The sequence below is a fragment of the Schistocerca gregaria genome, chromosome 4, assembly GCF_023897955.1.
Source record: "Schistocerca gregaria isolate iqSchGreg1 chromosome 4, iqSchGreg1.2, whole genome shotgun sequence".
In the NCBI taxonomy this organism is placed as follows: domain Eukaryota; kingdom Metazoa; phylum Arthropoda; class Insecta; order Orthoptera; family Acrididae; genus Schistocerca; species Schistocerca gregaria.
Window position 1 is genome coordinate 565,349,351 of NC_064923.1, and position 20,734 is coordinate 565,370,084.

Here is a 20,734-nt window from a genome sequence, read left to right on the forward strand (position 1 = left end):
TTGTCACCAAAAACTGTACATGGACTGCTTCTTGAAAGTAGCAGTATTCATTTCAGAATGATAGTCACTGCTGTTTTTCTTACAACTAAATGAAAGTTTGCTCTCAGGAACAAAACCATAAGAATGATTATCGAAGAAACTTTTCCTGTGTGAAAACGACCACCACCATCACTCATTTTTCAGCTGGCTTTCCTGGAATTATCCTGATTCACCCATGTTTCATCAAGGTAATCTTTCTCAGGAATATGGCTGAATATTGAATATTGAGTTGTCATTTCTTTCCATTAAAAACGTCCTTGTATCATTACTTTTAACATATTTAAAACCAGTGTCTTTTAAAATTCTTTTCATCAATGAAGTGCTACCCTTAAAGCTAATTTCCTCTTGAATTATTGTAAGAAGTTTCTGTGATGTTGGATATATTCACGCTTCAGTCTGGAACCGCGTGACCGCTACGGTCGCAGGTTCGAATCCTGCCTCGGGCATGGATGTGTGTGATGTCCTTGGGTTAGTTAGGTTTAAGTAGTTCTAAGTTCCGGGGGACTGATGACCACAGATGTTAAGTCCCATAGTGCTCAGAGCCATTTTTTGGATATATTCACCATATGTTTACATTTCAAATATGGAGGACCTTAAAGCATCCTTGACAAAATCATTCAGTTGTGTTATAGGTTTCTTGCAGTTTCGACACTATCCAGGTGACATGAAGTCAACTTTTCCTGATGTTCCTACAGCTCTGACACTTTTTTTACAGTTCGCTGTTCAGTTCTCTTGTTGAAAACATGCTTATGCAGTTCTGTTCTTGTGTCTTCAAAATGTAAACAGTAGCTATACTGCTACAACAAAATATCATCAGCAATTGAATGAATAATGCAGTCACTCTGTTAATGAAATTGTATTGACATATAGTATGGCACCAGTGCAACCTGCAGGAGTGAGATCCTCACTGTCTAGCAATAACTTGTGGCTAGGTGCCTATTTACTCCAGATTTATTTTTGGTAACCGACTGTGTGTTACTTACCAGTTACTACCAATTTCTCTTCAACTAGGACACATGGCTAATTCTATCTACCTTCTGATATTATTCTGTGTATTCCTTTCCTCCTTAAGCTTCACTGGTAAGGATGTGGGCTTCTGGAATCAGAAGCCTCCACCTCTTTCTGATGATGTTGACAGCCAACAACAAACAAACAAATTGTTGCAGTCACAACTATGACACAGCACAGGTGCACAGTTTCCTCAAAGGCATTAAAACTCATTAAAAAAAATTCAATTCAGAACTAAGCAAATTCTTTGTAGTTAGACCAGTAAGTAGACTGGATCACTTAATTGTACTTGATTACCTAGAGACTGAAGAACAACTGAAGAATATTTCTTGAATTACAAATGATTATATATTGAACTTAATTATGCACCATTTCTTAAATATATGCCTTTCTCAGTTTTGCGATCTGACAGGATTAGATAAAAATCGAATCAAAACTGTTTTCTGTCTTTCCTCTGATTAATAAACTCTTTAAAAAACTGAAAATTTTATGATGACATCATTTTTATTTTACAATGTCTGTTCCTTCAGGCATGCATGCATGCTGAGGGGATGATGGTGGTGACAATTTGCAGCTGTGTTAATATTAAAAAATTTATTCATAATTATGAATAAATTTCAAACACCATTTTTTTCTGTGGTATCTACACTCTTCCATTTATCTATTGCCTCTCTAGTAGTACACTTACAGAACATTGTGGTAATTAGTGATGCATCTCAGGGAAGTGTTATCTCCATCGGCATAGTGAATGAAAAACAGTGTCTGGATCACTACTTTATTTGTTAATGATGACTGTTTTTGATCTGGTACCACAAGGTGTAGTTTGACAGTAGTAGCAAGGCTGTTCCGTCATCTCAAGATGGTTGGCTAGTCAGACTGAAACTGTTTATCATCAATAAAAAGTATTTATACAGATGGTGTTTTTCATTCATTAAAATTCTGGAAATCTGAAGACATCAGAAAAGTCTCCTTCCCACCAACTCTTATCGACCAGTACTTCAGTGTGATAGCAGCTAAAGCATAGTTGTGGAAAACCTTTTTGTTCCCCATTTGTAACGTTATAATTAATTAATAAGAAGGCAGTCTACATACAGCTAAAAGCTAATTGCTTACAAAAGAAATGTACCACTGAAAATTGTTAATTGTATCTTTTTATGGATGTAGGAGGAAATTGTGAGCGTTATGTGAAATGAGAATAAATTGATACAATTTTTAAACATTCACTCTGTTTATTGGTCAATGAAGTACAGTATATACAAAATATTTTAAACTTGACTTTGTACAGATTTATATATAATATACACACGCACACATGCACTCGCACACACATGTATACATGTAACAATAATATTGTTTCATGTGGCAAACATGTACAGATGGTTTGTAAAACAGATGTAAATAATAAATTTATTAGTAATTTTTTGTGAACAAATTCTAAGAAATTAATGATCAAAATATTTCTGGAAATGCAAAAAGTGTTTCAGGGAATGATATTAGTTTTTTAGCTTATTTCTCCCTCTCTTTTACATAGTTATGCAGTTGCTAATGTTTAGTTCACCATACGAAGAGCCTAGAGTACTCAAAATATAGTGAACATCCTTCGTGATTACAAATTCTTGGCCTATGTGCAAAGCTTCATTGAAATTCCATTAGGAATGGTCATGTCAGCTGGCAAGAGTAGTGGCTGTTCCAGGCACCAGGCATCCAGAAGCATAAATACTTAAACTGGATGGCAATGGGTGGAGTCACTGGTAATAAAACTGCCATGGTTATTATTATTAGATAAAGTACACAAGTGGAAAGTGGGGGGAAAGGGGAGGTGGTTGAGAAAACACTATGAAAATGGCCAAGACCATCATCTCCCTTTCAGCACATTTATTGACAAGCTAGAACAGTTTAATTTAAAAAGATATGTAAACAGTATACTAAAGGGTGCTAGCTCACATCATGCTACAACAGAGCAAAGAGAAATCATCCATGACTCATATATGCAAGCATAAAAGATCTGCATGGGGAATATTGGCCTAACTCAGATTTTGTGCTATTGTAGCAGTTGCTACTTCTCTTTTAAATTTGCCTGGAGTGAATGGATTTATTTGGAATTTGGAGATGGTCTAGCTCCATGGCAGTGCATTGATTTTTATTTGCAACAGTTGGTGAAGGCTAGGTGAGCACCTAGACACAAATATCACAAAATTTCTTGCTCATGGAGCATAACTCCACTAATATTTAGAAGAAAATATTAATGAAGTAAGATGTTCATTGCTTAGTATGCTCCAAAGGAGAGAAACACATGTAAGTAGAAGTACCACAGTGTATGTAATGTACCAATATTGTTGAGTTTTCCCTCAGCTTGATTATGCAGTGTGGACAGGAAGTTCAGGTGCTTAAAGAATAGAAAGTCAATTATTTATGTCTATGACAAAATAAATCTACTAATTCTGAAAATTTAGTTACAGCAGAAACCTAAGTTAAAGCTTGCACCTGTTTGCAATATCACAATAAATATTTATGCTAAAAGGTTTTTAATGAAACTGACACTTTTGGTTGGTGTTTTGTAAGATTTACCAAGTATGTTTCTTAAAATTCCATTCTTTTGTTAGTCTCTCACCTTACATTTCCCTGTAATGCTCTCACAAAAGGTCCTTTCAAGAATTTTAGGCAAGCTTGTAGATGGCTTTGTACATCATTAGCACATTTTGTCATATTTTTTGGTATGGTAATTTTGAGAGCACCTTGTACCTATGTAAAGAACTATTCTCTTAAATCATGTAACACTGGTCATGAACGATTACTACTACTGAAAACTATGCTGAATTCTTGAGTGTATCAATTGAGTCTATTATACAAAAATATTTATTCCTCTCATAGCTTTTATTTAATTTTTAAGTTGCTTCTTCAGAATTAAAATATTCTACTCTGCACTGTAAATTTATGTATAAATAAAGCCAGCAGATAGAGTTTCTAGGCCCATTTAAACATACATCAGTTAAGAAAATATTTCACTGTAGGAAGTCATCATACTTTTACAGATTTTTGTTTGGATTTGTTCAAGAACTCTAGACCCTAAATAGCGATTAATTGCAGATCTTTTTGTGCATTCTATCAGTCCATAGTGTTATCAGCTGACTACTATCAGTAACAAAATATTTCTCAATTGGCATTCAGCTTACAGCTTCCTATCAAATGAGCAGAAACGTTCATGACTTATGTCATTTTGCTGATTTTCACAACATGTAGCACTGTTAAAAGTATGTGGGATTTTGAGTGCAGCCATTGAATCATTCCTGTTGCTTAACATAAATATCTGTTCTGGACAAACAGTATAATTGAAGTTACAGGGAGTATTACTTGGAAGTGATTTGCTATATATTAAGTTTGATTACTAGATAAAAAATCTTAAATTGAAAACAAGATTTTCAACAAAGATTGAGGCAGCTTCTCTATTGGGACACATTTCACAGAGGACAATAATAGAGAAATTCTCCTGGATGAATATAATTTGTAATGAGGATAAAACCTCTTATTCATGAATAAAATTGTGTGTGCAACTATCAGATCTGCTTACAGTTATCACAACATTGAGCTAATTGTAGTCCTTCTTGACAGTTATTTGTACAGCTGTAATTGCTGTCATGATTTAAGCATGGCCACATAAAATTTATCACAGTTTCCTGTTGCTTGTTAAATATCTATGGACTCCATTTTGTCACCTGACTAGAGAAATTAGAATGTGGACACACATTTCCAAATATCAGACTTACATATATTATTTACAGTTTATAGAAATAAGTAATTCCTGAAACACTGAACAACACAGATTTTTTCTCTTTTCTAAGGACTATCAGACAGATGATCCTGGTATGCTTGTGTGGCCACAGATTGCTTACTTCAGAAATTTGTGTCATAGTCAGACCTTCTTCGTGCATACCCACTGGTGCTAGATCCATTACCATTTCCATAATATGCATTATAGTAGTATCCATTCCATTCAGAGCGCCAGCTATCATAAAGGTTTGCCATGCTGTTTTCTTGAAGTGAAGCTGATGAACGCTGTAATCCGAAAGGTAACTGAATATAATCCTTAAATTTACAAACAAATGTTATTCAGTGGAATATTATTACTAGTCAAACTTGAACTTAAATGATCAACCGCTAAACTTATTCATGATGGAAGTGTCATACAACTGAGCATAGCTGTTGGAATCATCACTAAACTTTGGAGTTTTAAGGATCATTTAGAACACACAACTTAGTTTGATGAATTTTACTATAGCTTCCTTATATCATGTGACAAACAGATTCGTGTACAGAGTAAAGTTACATATCTTCCTATAATTTGATCTGCATTTTTTCATGTAACCATATGCACTTATGCTTAACACAGTTTATTAATAGTTTAAGGATAATTATGAAAAATTAGTAATAAAAGTGAGTGAACAAGCTTTGATTAGCACACTCTGAAAAACATTTTGTATGAAAGACTCTAATGGGTAAATAGAGCTGACTGGGTGTGTAGATTCAAGTGCATAGTCATACATTATGGGATGAAGAGGGAACTGTTGTGATTATAGTCTTACTATGTGATGTTTAAAGCTTTCCTGGCATACAGATTGTTCCATAAAAGCACGGGCAGTTCTCCCTTGAACATAGTCTTAGTATGATGGTCAACCCTTCACAACTGTCATAGCTTCTACCCCTCTTAAAAGACTTATGTTAGGACACAGATGCAGTGGAAAACGTAACAGCTGACTGAATACTGTGAGAATGGATTCCAGAGTACAACAAGCACTGTTATGCTACTGCCAGTGATTTTCAGTCTCCCAAGCCCAGATAGGTAAGTTGTAAGAAAGACTGATAACTTTTGCATTTAATTTAGTTTTTAATGTGCTTAGAGTCCCAATTTCTTGGCTTTGCCTGCAGGTACCGTGTTCAAGACTGTTTTATTAGAATATACTATGTGATCAAAAGTATCCGACACACCTTTGTAATGCAGAATTGACTGCTAGATGTCGCAAGAGGCAAACCCACCCATATAAAAGGAGGTGGGAAGTATTGTGTTTTCAGCAGAGAAGTTGTAACAACAGAAGGCCTCAGGGATTTTGAACATGGGATGGATCTGAGTATCAGATCCATCAGGGGCATTTCAAACCATCTAAAGCTGCCCAAGCTGACTGCTGGTGATGTGACTGTGAAATGAGAACATGAAGGAACAACCATAGCGAAACCAAGACCAGGCAGACCTCATGTACTGGGACAGGGACTGTCAAGCATTTCAGAGGATGGTTGTAAAAAAAATCACATGAGCTCCAAAGTGCTACAAGTAGCCCATCTAGCACAATGACTATTTATAGGGAGTTATAAAAAAATGTGTAAAATGGTCGAGCAACTTCTCATTAGTCACAAGTTTTTGTAGTCAATGATAAGTGTTGCTTGAGGTGGTGAGAAGAGTGACATCACAGGCCAGTGGAAGACTGGAAACAAATGCTTTGGAGTAATGAATCGTACTGCATCCTACGGCGGTCAGATAAAAGGGTTTGGGTTTTGCGAATTCCTGTCATTATTATAGTGTCAGCAATGAATTACAAGACATGCAGTGTTAGTGTATGGGGCTGCTTTTTGTGGTTAGGAAATGATCCCCTTATTGGGCTTAAGAAAATGTTAAAAGTGGAAGGATAGGAACACATTTTACAGCATTGTGCACTGCATACAGTAGAGGAGCAGTGCATAGTCAATAACTATTTGTACGGCATTACAATGCATCCTGTCATAAAGCAGTATCTGTAAGACAATGGTTTATGGACAATAAAATTCCTGAAGTAGACTGCCCTGCTCAGTGCTCTGACCCGAAACCAATGGGACACCTTTGGGATGAGTCAGAATATTGACTTCACTCCAGATCCAGGTGTCCAACATCGTTACCTTCTTTGATTTTGACTCTTGAAGAATAATGGCTGCCATTTGTCCACAGACACCTCACTGAAAGTATCTCCAGAAGAGTTCAAGACATCATACAGGTAGATGGGGTACAAACCTCATATTAATGCCTACTAGTAGGTGTTCAGATATTTTTTATCAGATAGCACATATAATATTCTTCTGAACCTTATGTGTGGAACCAAAGATGGTATGGGCTTTGTTTTTGATCATGTTTTAATTTTATATGTTGTTGTTAATGAAAAAGTAGTCTTCATGTTTATTCAAAAGCACCAATAAAAAATCTTTTTGCTATGAGGAATCTTCAAAATGTTTCATTACATATTTTACGCTGTAGTCTTCTTGCATTCTTGGCATGACAAATATTTTCATTACTAGTTGCATTGCTCCAGAAAATACTTCTGTAAAATAACTGGTATCAAAAGTGCACAAAGTAAACATACTATGGAGCAGTGGAAGTGGTGACTGGAGGGACAAGTATGGAAGTCATCCCCCCACCCCCTTTCCCTTTTCCACCTGTTCTGTACACTTTGCACACTCATGTTCTCTCTGGTAGATCTCAGCTGTCAGAAGATCCATGTTGAATAAACTAAATAAACTTTGTCATCCAACAGTACTATCAATGGTGCTATCTGGCTTGGCTATGAAATGGCCGATGGCCAATTGCCATGCCCAATTCATTACAAAGTGTTTGCTTGGAAGTTAAGTATTTGACCAAATCAGCAGTCTGCAATAAAGATTTTATAGCCAGAAGCAGATAAAGAGTTGTTTTAAACAATTATGGCTGCAGAATGATGTATTGACAAATCTGTTTAAGGCACTGCTGCAAAATGGAGGTCTATTCAGATGTATTTTTGCATGAATTATGAAGCATATTGTAGCAAAATACTCTGTTATTGTTCTTCTGTCAATTTGCAAATCAATTTAATTTTTCATTATATTGACATTTAAGTGTTCATAAGATATGCATCTTACATTCAACCCCTGCTCCCTGGAAATAAAATGAACAAATATGTCAGCACAGGCATTTTGAAAAATTGTTGGTAAAAAGAAAGGAAAAAGGGAAAGGCAGTGGTGAGAGGGAATTGTGTTCACAAGTTTGAGTCAAGAGAAGAAAAAAGAAACATAGCAGTTAATCTAAGTTATTGTTTCTTAATTATCATCTTCTGGAGAACTAAGAAAGTCATCTACTTGCACATTTTCTTATTTTCTATTGGGTTGTATTGGCATTATTAAGGGAGAAGCCTTAAAACCTTTTGGCCATTCTGGATGGTATTTAGTCAAGTTCGAATTGACTGTAAATGTGCTTATGTCACCTGACTTCCTCCAATGCCTGTGAGCGAGTACAGTAGCTCTAACATGAAATATTTTTCTCTTCTAGCTACTGCACAGTTTCTCCATTCATTGTGTTTGAATTATCACTTTTTTACTCATTCTTTGAAAGATAAATGTCATTGTACATGATGATGACACAACTCTCCTCTAAACCACATAATAAAAAAAAATTAAAAAGAAGCAATTGTCACCACATCTCTGCTCATTTCATAATGAAAATCACTAGATTTGCTGAACATAAATATCAGTTCGTACTTTTAATGAAACCATTTTCTGCTGATTCTATATGACATACAAAATGTCTGTTACCTTTCCCAGTCAGAGCTTTCAAGCCACTTTTGTTCTTAGATGTGCTTCCTGGCACAATGTTGATTGTCAGATCTCAGAGAGATGAATAATAGGGCAAGGAATATTTTCTTTCTTGATGTAGTGTAGTGTATTTTTTTCATAGTAGTGGGCCTATTGCTACAGTATGGTCTCTACATCAGACTGCATCTTCCTTCACTGAATTTTCTGTATCAAAATCCCAAACATTTTAAAATATTGCCAGTTGAATGGTAGCCCCCTGTGAAACCAGTCTTGTTGCATAAGACATTTGTCACCTTTTGCTGTATGAAATATGAAACATGATTGTAAAATTTCATTACAATATGACAAACAATGTCCAACTGGAACTTGTACAAATCACTGACAGTTCTTCCTCTGCTAATATCCTTTCATGGAGAATGAACCATGTATCTAGAATTCAGATTTCCTTCCCCTGTGCTTCTGCACATATTATTCTCTGCACTGTTCAGGGTGAAACACCACAGGTCCTCAGTGTTCCAGTCTGTAGTGCCAACAAAATTTTACTTCTTGAGAGATTGTTTTCAATGTCACAAAGAAATTGGTATGTATTGCAGATGATACTGTTCATTTAACCCAATGTGTCCTGTAGCAGCCACTTTTAGCCATGAACAAGACTGGGAATGTGCAATGAAGATCAAAGCTCTCTCAGCAAACAAACAACACTTCCATATAGTGAACACATGTGCAAATGATCAAAAGCAATGCAGTGACAAAGCCAGGCTGGTGGCAAACTAAATTATGGACAGTCACCATGTAAATCATGTCAACAACAGGGCCCAGTAGTTGTTGCTTATTATGATGCTATATGTGTAGCAGCCATGCCTTGCTGACATTGACTCAATAGTGTGCACTTAGTTGTGGACTGAATGAAAGACTTTTCATTGGCATGTACAGAAGTAGGGAAGGCACTGACAGAGAGAACTGGCAATACTGTCCCAGTTATCTCTTTCACTGCTACCTAGTCCAGATAATTTTGAAAGAAAAGTACACTGTACAGAAGTAGGGAAGGCACTGACTGAGAGAACTGACAATACTATCCCACTTATCTCTTTCACTTCTACCTAGTTCAGGTAACTTGCACCAAGCGAGGTGGCGCAGTGGTTAGACACTGGACTCGCATTTGGGAAGACGGTGGTTCAATCTTGCATCCGGCCAGTGTACATAGTTCTTTGATTGACTTCATCTGCATCTAAATCTACATGACTGCTCTGCAATCCACAATTAAGTGCCTGGTAGAGCATTCATCGAACCACCTTCAAGCTATTTCTCTACTGTTCCTCTCTTGAACAACATGAGGGACAAATGAATACTTAAATATTTCTGTGAAATCTCCAATTTCTTTTATTTTATTACAATTATCATTTCTCCCTATGTAGGCGGGTGCCAACAAAATATTTTCACATTCAGAGGAGAAAGTTGGTGACTGAAAGTTCATGAAAAGATCCTGCTGCAGCATAAAACACCTTTCTTTAGTGATTGCCACACAAACACTCATATCATATCTGTGACACCCTTTCCCCTATTTTATGATAATTCAAAACTAGCTGCCCTTCTCTGAACTTTTTCAGTGTCCTCCATGGATCCTATCTGATATGGATCTCACAGTGTGAAATAGTACTCCAGAAGAGGGCAGACAAGAGTAGTGTAGGCAGTCTATTTAGTAGACCTATTGCATCCTCTAAGTGTTCTGCCAATAAATTGCAGTATTTACGCAGCTTTCCCTGTATCATTGGTATGTGATCAATTTAACCCTCAGCTACTATGGATGTTGACAGTAACACAATTACTATGGAGAGGTCTCCCAGACTGCCTTTTTATTTTTTGTATAAAACCCTTGTTTTGATGAATATATATTTTCATGACTTCCTGTTGTTTGTTACACTTCTTAAAAACAGATTTTATGGAAATTTGCATTTTTTAAACATCTACATCTACATGGATACTGTACAAATCACATTTAAGTGCCTGGCAGAGTGTTCATCTAACCACCTTTACAATTCTCTATTATTCCAATCTCGTATAGCGTGCGGAAAGAACGAACACCTATATCTTTCCGTACAAGCTCTGATTTCCCTTATTTTGTAATGGTGATCATTTCTCCCTATGTAGGTCAGTGTCAATAAACTGTTTTCACATTTGGAGGAAAAAGTTGATGATTGGAATTTCATGAGAAGATTCCATCACAATGAAAAACGCCTTTCTTTTAATGATGTCCAGCACAAATCCTGTATCATTTCAGTGACACTTTCTCCCATATTTCACGATAATACAAAACGTGCTTCCCTTCTTTGACCTTTTTTGATGCACTCCATCAGTCCTGTCCGGTAAGGATCCCACACTGTGCAGCAATGCAGAATTTAAAACAATTTGAAAACTAAACCACAGCAGAATTTGCATTTTATATTTACTTTATGTATTATTAAAATAACAGCAGATAGTTACCTCTCTAACCACTCACAGATTATCATCAGGAAGATAGTATTACAGATTCACAGCATAATTGTAGGAAAATACATTTCAGTTATGACAAACTGTATTTGGAATCAGCTTTGAGTTTACTACTCGTTGTTTTAGCCTTAGAGCAATTATTCTACCCCATTATTCTATCAAGGGGGGAATTGGGCCAAATTTTTATTTTAAAAAGCAAGAAGTAAGTAATTACCTTATGTATTCTTCCAAGGACATGAATCAAATTCTAATTGCTTTCAGCCTTCATGCATTTCACACGGACCCTCCTACAATTCTCCAACCTAATCAAAACGCCACACTGTTGACAAGGATACCCTGTTTTCCACTTCAAATAAGGGCAACAAAAGGCTAGGCTCATATCTCCAAAATAGAAAGTTTTCTACAAGAATTTTCAGAATCTGTTGCAGTTCAGGTAGCTGTAAGACGATGTTTAGTTGCCTTGTTCTTACATCAGAGGCTCCTGTTTTCTCCATTTTTTTCTTTCTGTTCTTGGCAAAGAAGTTCACTTCTCCATTGTCATCATCTATCACATCTTCATGACTTTCAGTTTCCTTCTCTGAGTTAGTATCATGCTCACTAAATACTCAGAATCAGGGTCATCATCACTGTCAACAGAGTCTTCATCTGAGAATTCACTGAGATGTTCTTGAATGCCCACATCCGTCTTGCAAAGACAACATTGCATTGAAGGTCTAGCTTTCCTCACCATGGAAAAATGGTAACATTCAACAAAAACACAACATGCAAACACTATGGTACACCTGTGAGACCTCCCAAGGACCAAAATAAACAAACTGCAACAACAATGCCATATTTCTGGCATTTGTAGCCTGTCATCCAATAGGAAGGTATGCAGAAGAGTCTACTTCATCTCGCTGGGGAGCATGAAATATCAAAAGACAAAAAAATGTAGCAGCCTGAGAGATTATCCACAGTAGTTAAAGGTTAAGTTATTCATAATTGTAATCTCTTAAGTATTCAGTTTGATTCAAGGTTTTTAGATTTGTGTGATTTATTGTGTAACCAAACTTTAGCGAGTTTCTTACAATCCTTGTCAGTATGTTTTCTTCCACTTTAGTTTATAATTTACTTGAACACCAATAAATTTTTGACATCTAATTTTGTTTTGTGTGTGACCACTAATGGTTGTTTCTAGTTCTTCTGTATCATTATTATGTGTTTAAAACTGCATGATATGAATATTTCCCAGATCAAGTAAAATCTGTTTGCTTGGAACTACTTGTACAGAAGTTGAGCTGTTGTCTTGCAATGACTGGCATGACTGAGTTTGTGTCCTCAGTTAATATACCTGTGATTTAAGCAAACATCAGTTTTCAAGTAGTTCACTGAAGAATTAAGCAGGCAGTTCATGATGTGGGCAAATGCAGAATATAATAGACTTAGAATCAATGGTTACAAAGGTTTTATCTGTGGTTTGGAGCAGATAGGGGTAGGGGTGGATCCCACTGTTATGAATTTCCAGGGAGTTTTAAATTCACCAAAGTAAATCTAGACACATACACCATATTAAATTTTTGAGTTTAAGTTTTAAATAAGTCCCATGATTTCAAGGCTATACACACAGAGGATAACTAGGACAGTCAAAATATTTTCCCTGACTGTACAGTTGTCCTAATCATTCTGTTAGCCTTATATATTTAAAACAGCAAGGTAAGTCAATGATTTTCTGCTGGGTGTTTGACTGGTTAGAAGTCTATTGTCTCCTATGACAACTGCAACAAAGTTACCCACTTGTAGCTGTACAGAAGAGAGAAAACTCTCCTGTCCTATCTTTTGAGTGTTCAAGACTATTTCAAAAAACAACAGACGAAGAGTCCCTGTCCCCCCCCCCCCCCCCCCCCCCAACCATGAACCACTGCTCCTCCTCCTTCCCTTCCCCTCACACACACACACAAACACACACACACACACACACACACACACACACACACACACACATACACACACACACACACACACACACACACACCTCTTAAAGTTTACATTTGAAAAGGGGGCGTGGGATTATGAGTAATTAAGTGGTTCAGATACTGTGATTTTGCAAATAGAAACACAATAACTTACTTAACAACAAGCTTTAATTTTTTAGTAAATATTGTTACCTTCTTTGGTGGTTTATCATATGGTTTGTCATTCCATACATCTTCCATATTATAGAGATCCTCTGCTCCAAAATTATCAAGGCCACCCATATGGTTTTTATTTAATTCATTCAACATATCTTCTGTTAAAGGTGTAGGTTGTCTCTTTTTGTTATTCTTATGGCGGTTCACAAGCTGAAAATATATCAATAAAGTTCAGTAGAAGTGAAAATCATGTACTGGTAGATATATGGATTCAACTGACACAAAATTTCTTCAGTCACTAATATCTAAGACATCACTTGGGAAACAAAAGTAAAAACACAAAAGAAAAAAAGCTCTAATTATAAATGAACTATGACTGACAATATTTGAATTTCCTTTTTGAGTCACCAGTCTTCTGACTGATTTGATGTGGCCCACCATCAGTTCCTCTCTTGTGCTAATCTCCTATGTCCTCAATTATTTGTTGAATGTATTCCAGTTTCATAAGATGAACATTAACAAAAGCAAAATGAGGATAGTCAAATTAAATCAGGCAATGCTGAGGGGAATATATTAGGAAATGAGTCACTTAAAGTAGTAGATGAGTTTTGATATTTGTGGAGCAAAATAACTGATGATGGCCGAAGGAGAGAGGATATAAAATATAGACTGGCTATGACAAGAAAAGAGTTTCTGAAGAAGAGAAATTTCCTAACATCGAGTAGAGATTTTCAGTGTCAGAAAGTGCTTTCTGAAATAATTTGTATGGAATGTGGCCATGTATGGAAGTGAAACATGGACAATAAATAGTTCAGACAAGAAAAGAATAGAAGATTTTGAAGTGGTGTACTACAGAATAATGCTGAAGATTAGATGGGTAGATCACATAACTAATGAGGAGATACTGAATAGAATTGTGGAGAAGAGGAACTTGTGGTGCAACTTGACTAGAAGAAGGGATCGGTTGGTAGGACACATTCTGAGGCATCAAGGGATCACCAATTTAGTATTGGAGGGCAAAAATCATAGAGGGAGACCAAGAGATGAATACACTAAGCAGATTCAGAAGGATGTAAGTTGTAGTAGGTACTGGGAGATGAAGAAGCTTGCACAGGATAGAGTAGCACGGAGAGCTGCATCAGACCAGTCTCTGGACTGAAGACAACAACAACATTCCAGTCTCTGTCTTCCCCTACAGTTTTTATTCCCTGCAGTTCCCTCTAGTACCATGGGAACTATTTTCTGATTTCTTAACATATGTCCTATCATAATGTCCCTTCTTCTTCTCAGCGTTTTCCATATGTTCCCTTCTTTACCGATTCTGTAGAAAACCTCCGCATTCCATATTTTATCAGTCCACCTAATTTTCAACTTGCTTCAGTAGCAACATATCTTAAACACTTCCATCTCCTCTGTTCCAGTTTTTCCACTTTCCATTATTCACTACTGTGACATTACTAGCAGCTGGTTTGACTGCTACAGGATGGAATGAATCTGACAGTTTGGCTATGGGATGGTGTGAATGTTTGTTGGCGCAGCTAGCTGTCAGAGGGCACTGACAGGTGAGCTGAGTGGAAGCAAAGATGCCTAGCAACCTGTGAGGCCCAGTGGTCACTGGATTTTTCTAGGCAGGAAGAGCATTGTGTTCTGGTGATATAGTCATGGGATGAGGTAATGTGGAGGGACCTGTGTTGCCACTAATACTGTATGATTTTAATGAAATTACATTAAAACTCATTACAAGCATGCTAGAGAAAAACAATGACAGTTTTGGAACTGCAGCAGTGGGACAAGTTCATTGAAAATAAATCCCAGCCTTAAGCTTTAATAGTTAAAGAGTTATTGGCATCATCATCATCATCATCATCTCAGCCTTTTCCCATGTCATGTAGGGTCGGCATTGCTTTGCTGGATCCTCCTCTCCCATAAATGCCTATCCAGTGCTTCTTCTCTGAGCCCCCTTTCTCCTGTAGGTCTCCTACTACCTAGTCTTTCCATCTCAGTTTCAGTCTTCCTCTTCTCCTTGATCCTTTGATTTCTAGGTCTTCAACTCTTCTCCTCACATAGTACTCTCCTCTGCTCTGTACATGTTATTGACATAATTACTATTATTGTTTATAGTAAATTGTAACAGCTGAACCCATCAAAAAAGTCACACTTGTGATACACTAGATGAGAGAAGACAATGCCTGCAATATAACAAACAGATTATTTTTCTAATTAAACAAATAAATATGTTATAAACAGTTTAGCTTATTTAAGTTATCAGTGCCATAACTATGGACTCCTCCACAGAGACACAAATGATCTTATCAGCCTGAATTTCTTTCCTTAATATTCCAATATCTTTCTATATGTATTGAATTGTAGGTGTGATTTATAAAATTGGTCAAATTAGTGTTCTGACTAGAGTGCCAAATGTGGCAATTTTGTGTTTGGTATTTCTTTAAAATTGTTAAAATAATATATGACAGTTTCTTAAGAGATTGGAAGTGACTGCAATGATTTTCATATGTTTTATCATACATAATTATATGAAACTGTCATGAAAATTATGAATGATGGTCAGGATTAATGTATCTGCAGTGAATCAAGGAGTGGTCATGTAAATGAACCTTTAAATAACTGTGTGGGGCAGAGCTCACAGTCTTTGCTTGTCACCTTGCACCTGAAATGTTAGTCAGGTATTTTGTCTGGAGCCAGTAATGCTATGGGCAGTGTATATACTGGGAATGTTATTCATACACCGGGACTTGTACATTAGAATTTAGCACATGTTGCTGGGTATAAATGCTACTTATGCAGAAAGTAATACAAAATTTGCTCTGGTGATATACGCTGTTCAGTTACTCAATGTGTTATTAGTTTCCAGCCACCATTCTCATACATTATGCTTCTCTAAAAAATAATTAAAAGTGATTTACATAAATCTTAAAACAATTCTGTTTTGGGATTTATATAATCTTAAAATCATTCTGTTTCAAGCAATGTTATTATCCTTCGCGATTTTGACCAACAGATCCAACCTCAGTACATGTTTTATTAAATTATTTAGTAATGTATCACTGCTAATACAAAGCTTTAGTATTAACATTGTTATGTTGTGTTGTTGGGCTAAAGAGTAATGGTTTATGGCCACCCCCTATTGATGTTAGTAAGCCACACTCAAAGTTAATGGCCATACATTGCCCATACCCTGGAGAACAGGTGAAAATATAGTACTACCATACAATGCTGTGTTCCAAACATATATTCTCAGTAATTTCTCCCTGAAATTAAGGCATATGTTTGATACCAGTGGACTTCTCTTGGCCAGGAATGCCTTTTTTTCCTATCTAATCTGCTTTTGATGTCCTCCTTGGTTTGTCCATCATGGGTTATTTTGCTTCCAACATATCAGAATTCCCTTACTTTTTCTGCTTTGTGTTCACCAATTTTTGTGTTAAGTTTCTTGCTATTCTCATTACTGCTACTTCTAATTCCTTTTGTCTTTTTCATGTTTACTGTCAACCCATAATCTGTACTACAGATCCTGTTACCCTTCTTCACTTTGACTCGGACAGCAATGTCACCAGTGAATCTCATCAACCTTTCAGTCTGAATTTTATTCCCATTCTTGAACCTTTCTTGTATTACCACCGTTTTTTCTGCACATAGATCGATCCGCAGGCTGAAACACTGCATCTCTGTCTTAAACCCTTTTTAATCCAAGCATTTCATTCCTGCTCTTTCAGTCTTATTGTTTCTTCTTGGTTCTTGTACATATTGTATATTACCCATCATTCCCTAGAGCTAATTCCTTCTTTCTCAGAATTTCGAACATCTTGCACCAATTTACATTGTCAAACACTTTTTATAGGTTGACAGGTCCTATGAGTGTGTCTTGATTTTGATTCAGTATTGCCTCCATTATCAAGCACAGCTTCAGAACTGCTTCTCTGGTAACTTTACTGTTCTTGAAGCTGAGCTGATAGTCATATAATAGATCCCCAATTTCCTTTTCCATTCTTCTTTATATTACACTTGCCAGCAGCTTGAATACATGAGCTGTTAAGCTGACTGTGCGACAGTACTTGCACTTATCTGTCGTTTCTATCTTTGGAATTGTAGGGATGATATTTTTCTGGGAGTGTGATGGTACACTGCTTGTCTCATGGGTTCTACATGAGGCATGAATGTCTATGTAAATCCAGGTAACAATGAGGATAGAGCACTACTTAGCAAATACAAGAGTCTTGGAGCAGTGGATAATGCTTAAAAATTAGCAGACCATTTACATCTGCAGCACAAACATGTGCTGTAATGGTAGATGTGAGTTGTTCAAAACCTGAGCTGCAGTATTCAGCAGCAGAGTTTTGGGTCTACCTACTACGCAATGCGTCCTCTGTATGGGTAATGTTTGTATTTTCCATACCATTATTTCTACCCACCCAAGAATTCTTAACATTGGATGAATTTTTGTGATAAGGGACTTAGATGGTAATTAGGACGAAGCTCAATAAAGCACTAATGGGAAATTCAACCACCACATACTACTGTATACACTTCTAGAGAGAGCAGGCATCATATGGGAGGTGAACAGTGACCATATGAAACAAAATTGTGGACCAACCACAACTCACACACAATTTCCATTACTACTGGTTTCGCACGTCATTCCGAGCATCTTCAGAAACTATTAGTACCCACTGGCCACACATTAAATGTATCTGATTGCATACAGCACCAACACCAGACGTTGTTCATTTTGTACAGTTTCTTTGGTTTCAGTAGAATGCCATGTCATTTCAACCATGCGTGTCAATTTTTACACTTTCATCTACATTATTCTGTGAAGTATTGAATTTTGAACTGAAGTGTCTTACATTGGTGTTGTACACAGCCAGATACATTTTATATTTGTCTGATAGCTATTGAAAGTTTCTGAAAATGCTCACATCGGACAAGCAAAACTGGTAATAAAGGAAGTTGTATGCAACTTTTGGCTGCTCCACACCAATACCTTGTTCTGTTCTATGATACTGTATCCATCATGAAACAATTCATCAAGTATGCACTTGAGGAGTTTGTTTCAAACAATGGAACATCCAGGATGGACTGTAACAATTTGTTTAGTGCAGAAAATTAGTTTTTTTTAGAAGTAGCAGTAATGGCTAGATTTAAATTGTAACTGCTACTTTTATTTGAAGTACCATTGCCAGCAACAGAATTTTTAAATACAAAACATATTTCTTTTTCAGCCTCTGTGTTTGTTGCTCCACAAATTCAGAAAATTCTTTTGGTTTTTCCTTCCGCAAGTGTACACTGTTTTTTGTAGATGCTGGTCTGTGGCAAACTTATTATCTTCTTCATGTGTACCACAAAGTACATGCCTCATTCCAGTTCTTGAAATTCAGGTTGTGAATAGTCAGAACAATACAGTCTGTGATATATGAGTGTCAATCCTTTGAGAGCAACTAAATGATTGCAGTGGAATATTCTTTGCTTTGACTTCCATTGCAGGGTTTGTCACATTATCCTTCATGTCATTACCAAATACACTGTTTATGAGTGCGACTTTTCATCTGATAAGAGCCATTTTGAATGTGAGAAAAGTGTAAGAATACCTTTTATCGCAAAGCTGGTTTCTGATCCTTTTTACCACAAAATGTGGATAGTTACTTTATAGAAGCGATGATTGGCAAGATAATTTTTCTGTAATTTGGTTTTGAATCATTAGGAATTCTGATTTTCTTACTTCATCTGACAGGCACTTGTAGAAGATTTCTGCACCCTAACATGGGACCCTTCTACTACCCTAGAAAAGGATGATCCTGGTATAACTCATAAATTCTTCACCAGTTGTTGATGTACTCATTCCATTCCAGTTTTTATTCTCCACATCAGTGAAGGTTAATTTACTGAGTGACCCGAAAGTCTGTTAACATTTGAAAATTCAGTACCTCACGGAATAATGTAGGTAGAGAGAGAAAATTGGCACACTTCCTTGAAGAAAAAAAAAGTACACAAAATGACCCACAGATGAAAGTCATATGATACAAAAGCAGTAATGAGCATAACAATTGATTTTTAGCAAAGACGATTTTCCTTATAATAAATGGTCAGCATGTCAGCCATCATTCATCAACAATACCTGTATTTGAGGGACAATGTTGAGAACAGCACTCTACAGCATATCAGTAGGTATGATGGGAAACTGCTGTCAGGTGTTGTCTTTTACATCCCTGATGATGCTGGATGATTGCAACACACTTGCAATTTCAGGTAATTCACAACCAATCAACATTTTCAAATGTAATTGGTATTTTGAGTCACCCTGTGTACTTCATTTTGAATAATTATTAATTTCAAGGCAGGTTTATCATTAGCAAACTTATCCATGGTTTTAAGAGATTTTTGAGTATATTTGCACTTATAGTCAGGCGGACAGATGGTAGAGGCAGTAACAATGAATAGCAAACCCATTACGGGTTATCTCCTCTACATAACTCTGAACAATTGGTAGGGTCTGTATGTTTTAGCATTTCATTTGATATCCTTATATAATTTCACAAGCATATTCATACAAGCTGTCATATTATTATGTGTGATTATGGTGATCTTTCTAGATTATTCACAGCTGGCTAATTTCTATTTAATTTCATTCTCAACTCAGTTTTGCTTCACTACAGAGGTAGTGCTACTGAATGCATGTTGTCTGTTACCTTTGTTGTTAAGGGAAAATTGTACTCTGTGACCACAGTATGATTCTCAGGCAGCCAGTAAATGGTGAGTAAGACATGTTATTCAGTTATGTTTGTTTTGATAGCTGTACAACCCTTCAGCAGATGTCTGTTACACTGTTACTAATGTTCCTTTTCAGTAACTTTTGCATTTATGAATCATATCATTTTAAATGGTGAAATTTTTGCCCACTGCTGTCCACAACAGTGAGGAAAGAATATCATCAACAGCAATACTTTTCTGTCATATACATGAATTTAAGTTGTGAAAAAAAGTGTTTTCTGTTTCAGTCTTAAAAAGATTTACCTTTTTTGTTGTTATTCAGACACATAAGAGGCTTAATTTTTTTATGTTTGACAAGATATTACATGGAAATAACTTCTACTTACAACAGTCACTCCAAATATGATGACAAACAGGAGAGAGGCAAGTCCGATGACAATACCCGCAATTGCCCACTGTGGAAGTACCATTTCTTCATCCAGTGTTATGGCAGGTGTGACCACTTTTGGAATAACTGAAAAAAATTGTGTTAACATACAGTCAGTTAAGGCTATTATGGTGCGATAAAAAAGGAGGGGGGGGGGGGGGGGGAAGAGACAGAGAGAGAGAGAGAGAGAGAGAGAGAGAGAGAGAGACAGAGAGAGAGAGAGAGGAGAAGAAGAAGAAGAAGAAGAAGAGAAGGATGCTTTGTAACAGCATTAAATGTGCATGTTAAAAGAAATACTGTATGTAATCTGAGCAAAAAGGCTAGTAGTAAGGGACTGTCTTTTACTCCAGAGGTGTCC

The 20,734-nt window shown here is 36.5% G+C and overlaps 1 protein-coding gene across 1 annotated transcript in view; it reads right to left on the reverse strand.

Moving 5' to 3' along the window:
- Positions 1-2,251: 2,251 nt before the first annotated feature.
- Positions 2,252-20,734, reverse strand: part of LOC126267816 (mucin-5AC-like) — an 85,189-nt gene continuing 66,706 nt past the window's right edge. Inside the window, exons 8-10 of the mRNA XM_049973122.1 lie at positions 20,336-20,463; positions 13,260-13,433; positions 2,252-5,100 (exon numbers count right to left, since the gene is read on the reverse strand). Of these exons, the coding sequence (XP_049829079.1) occupies positions 4,939-5,100; positions 13,260-13,433; positions 20,336-20,463 (464 nt within the window). The 3' untranslated portion in view covers positions 2,252-4,938. The remainder of the gene's footprint in view (positions 5,101-13,259; positions 13,434-20,335; positions 20,464-20,734) is intronic.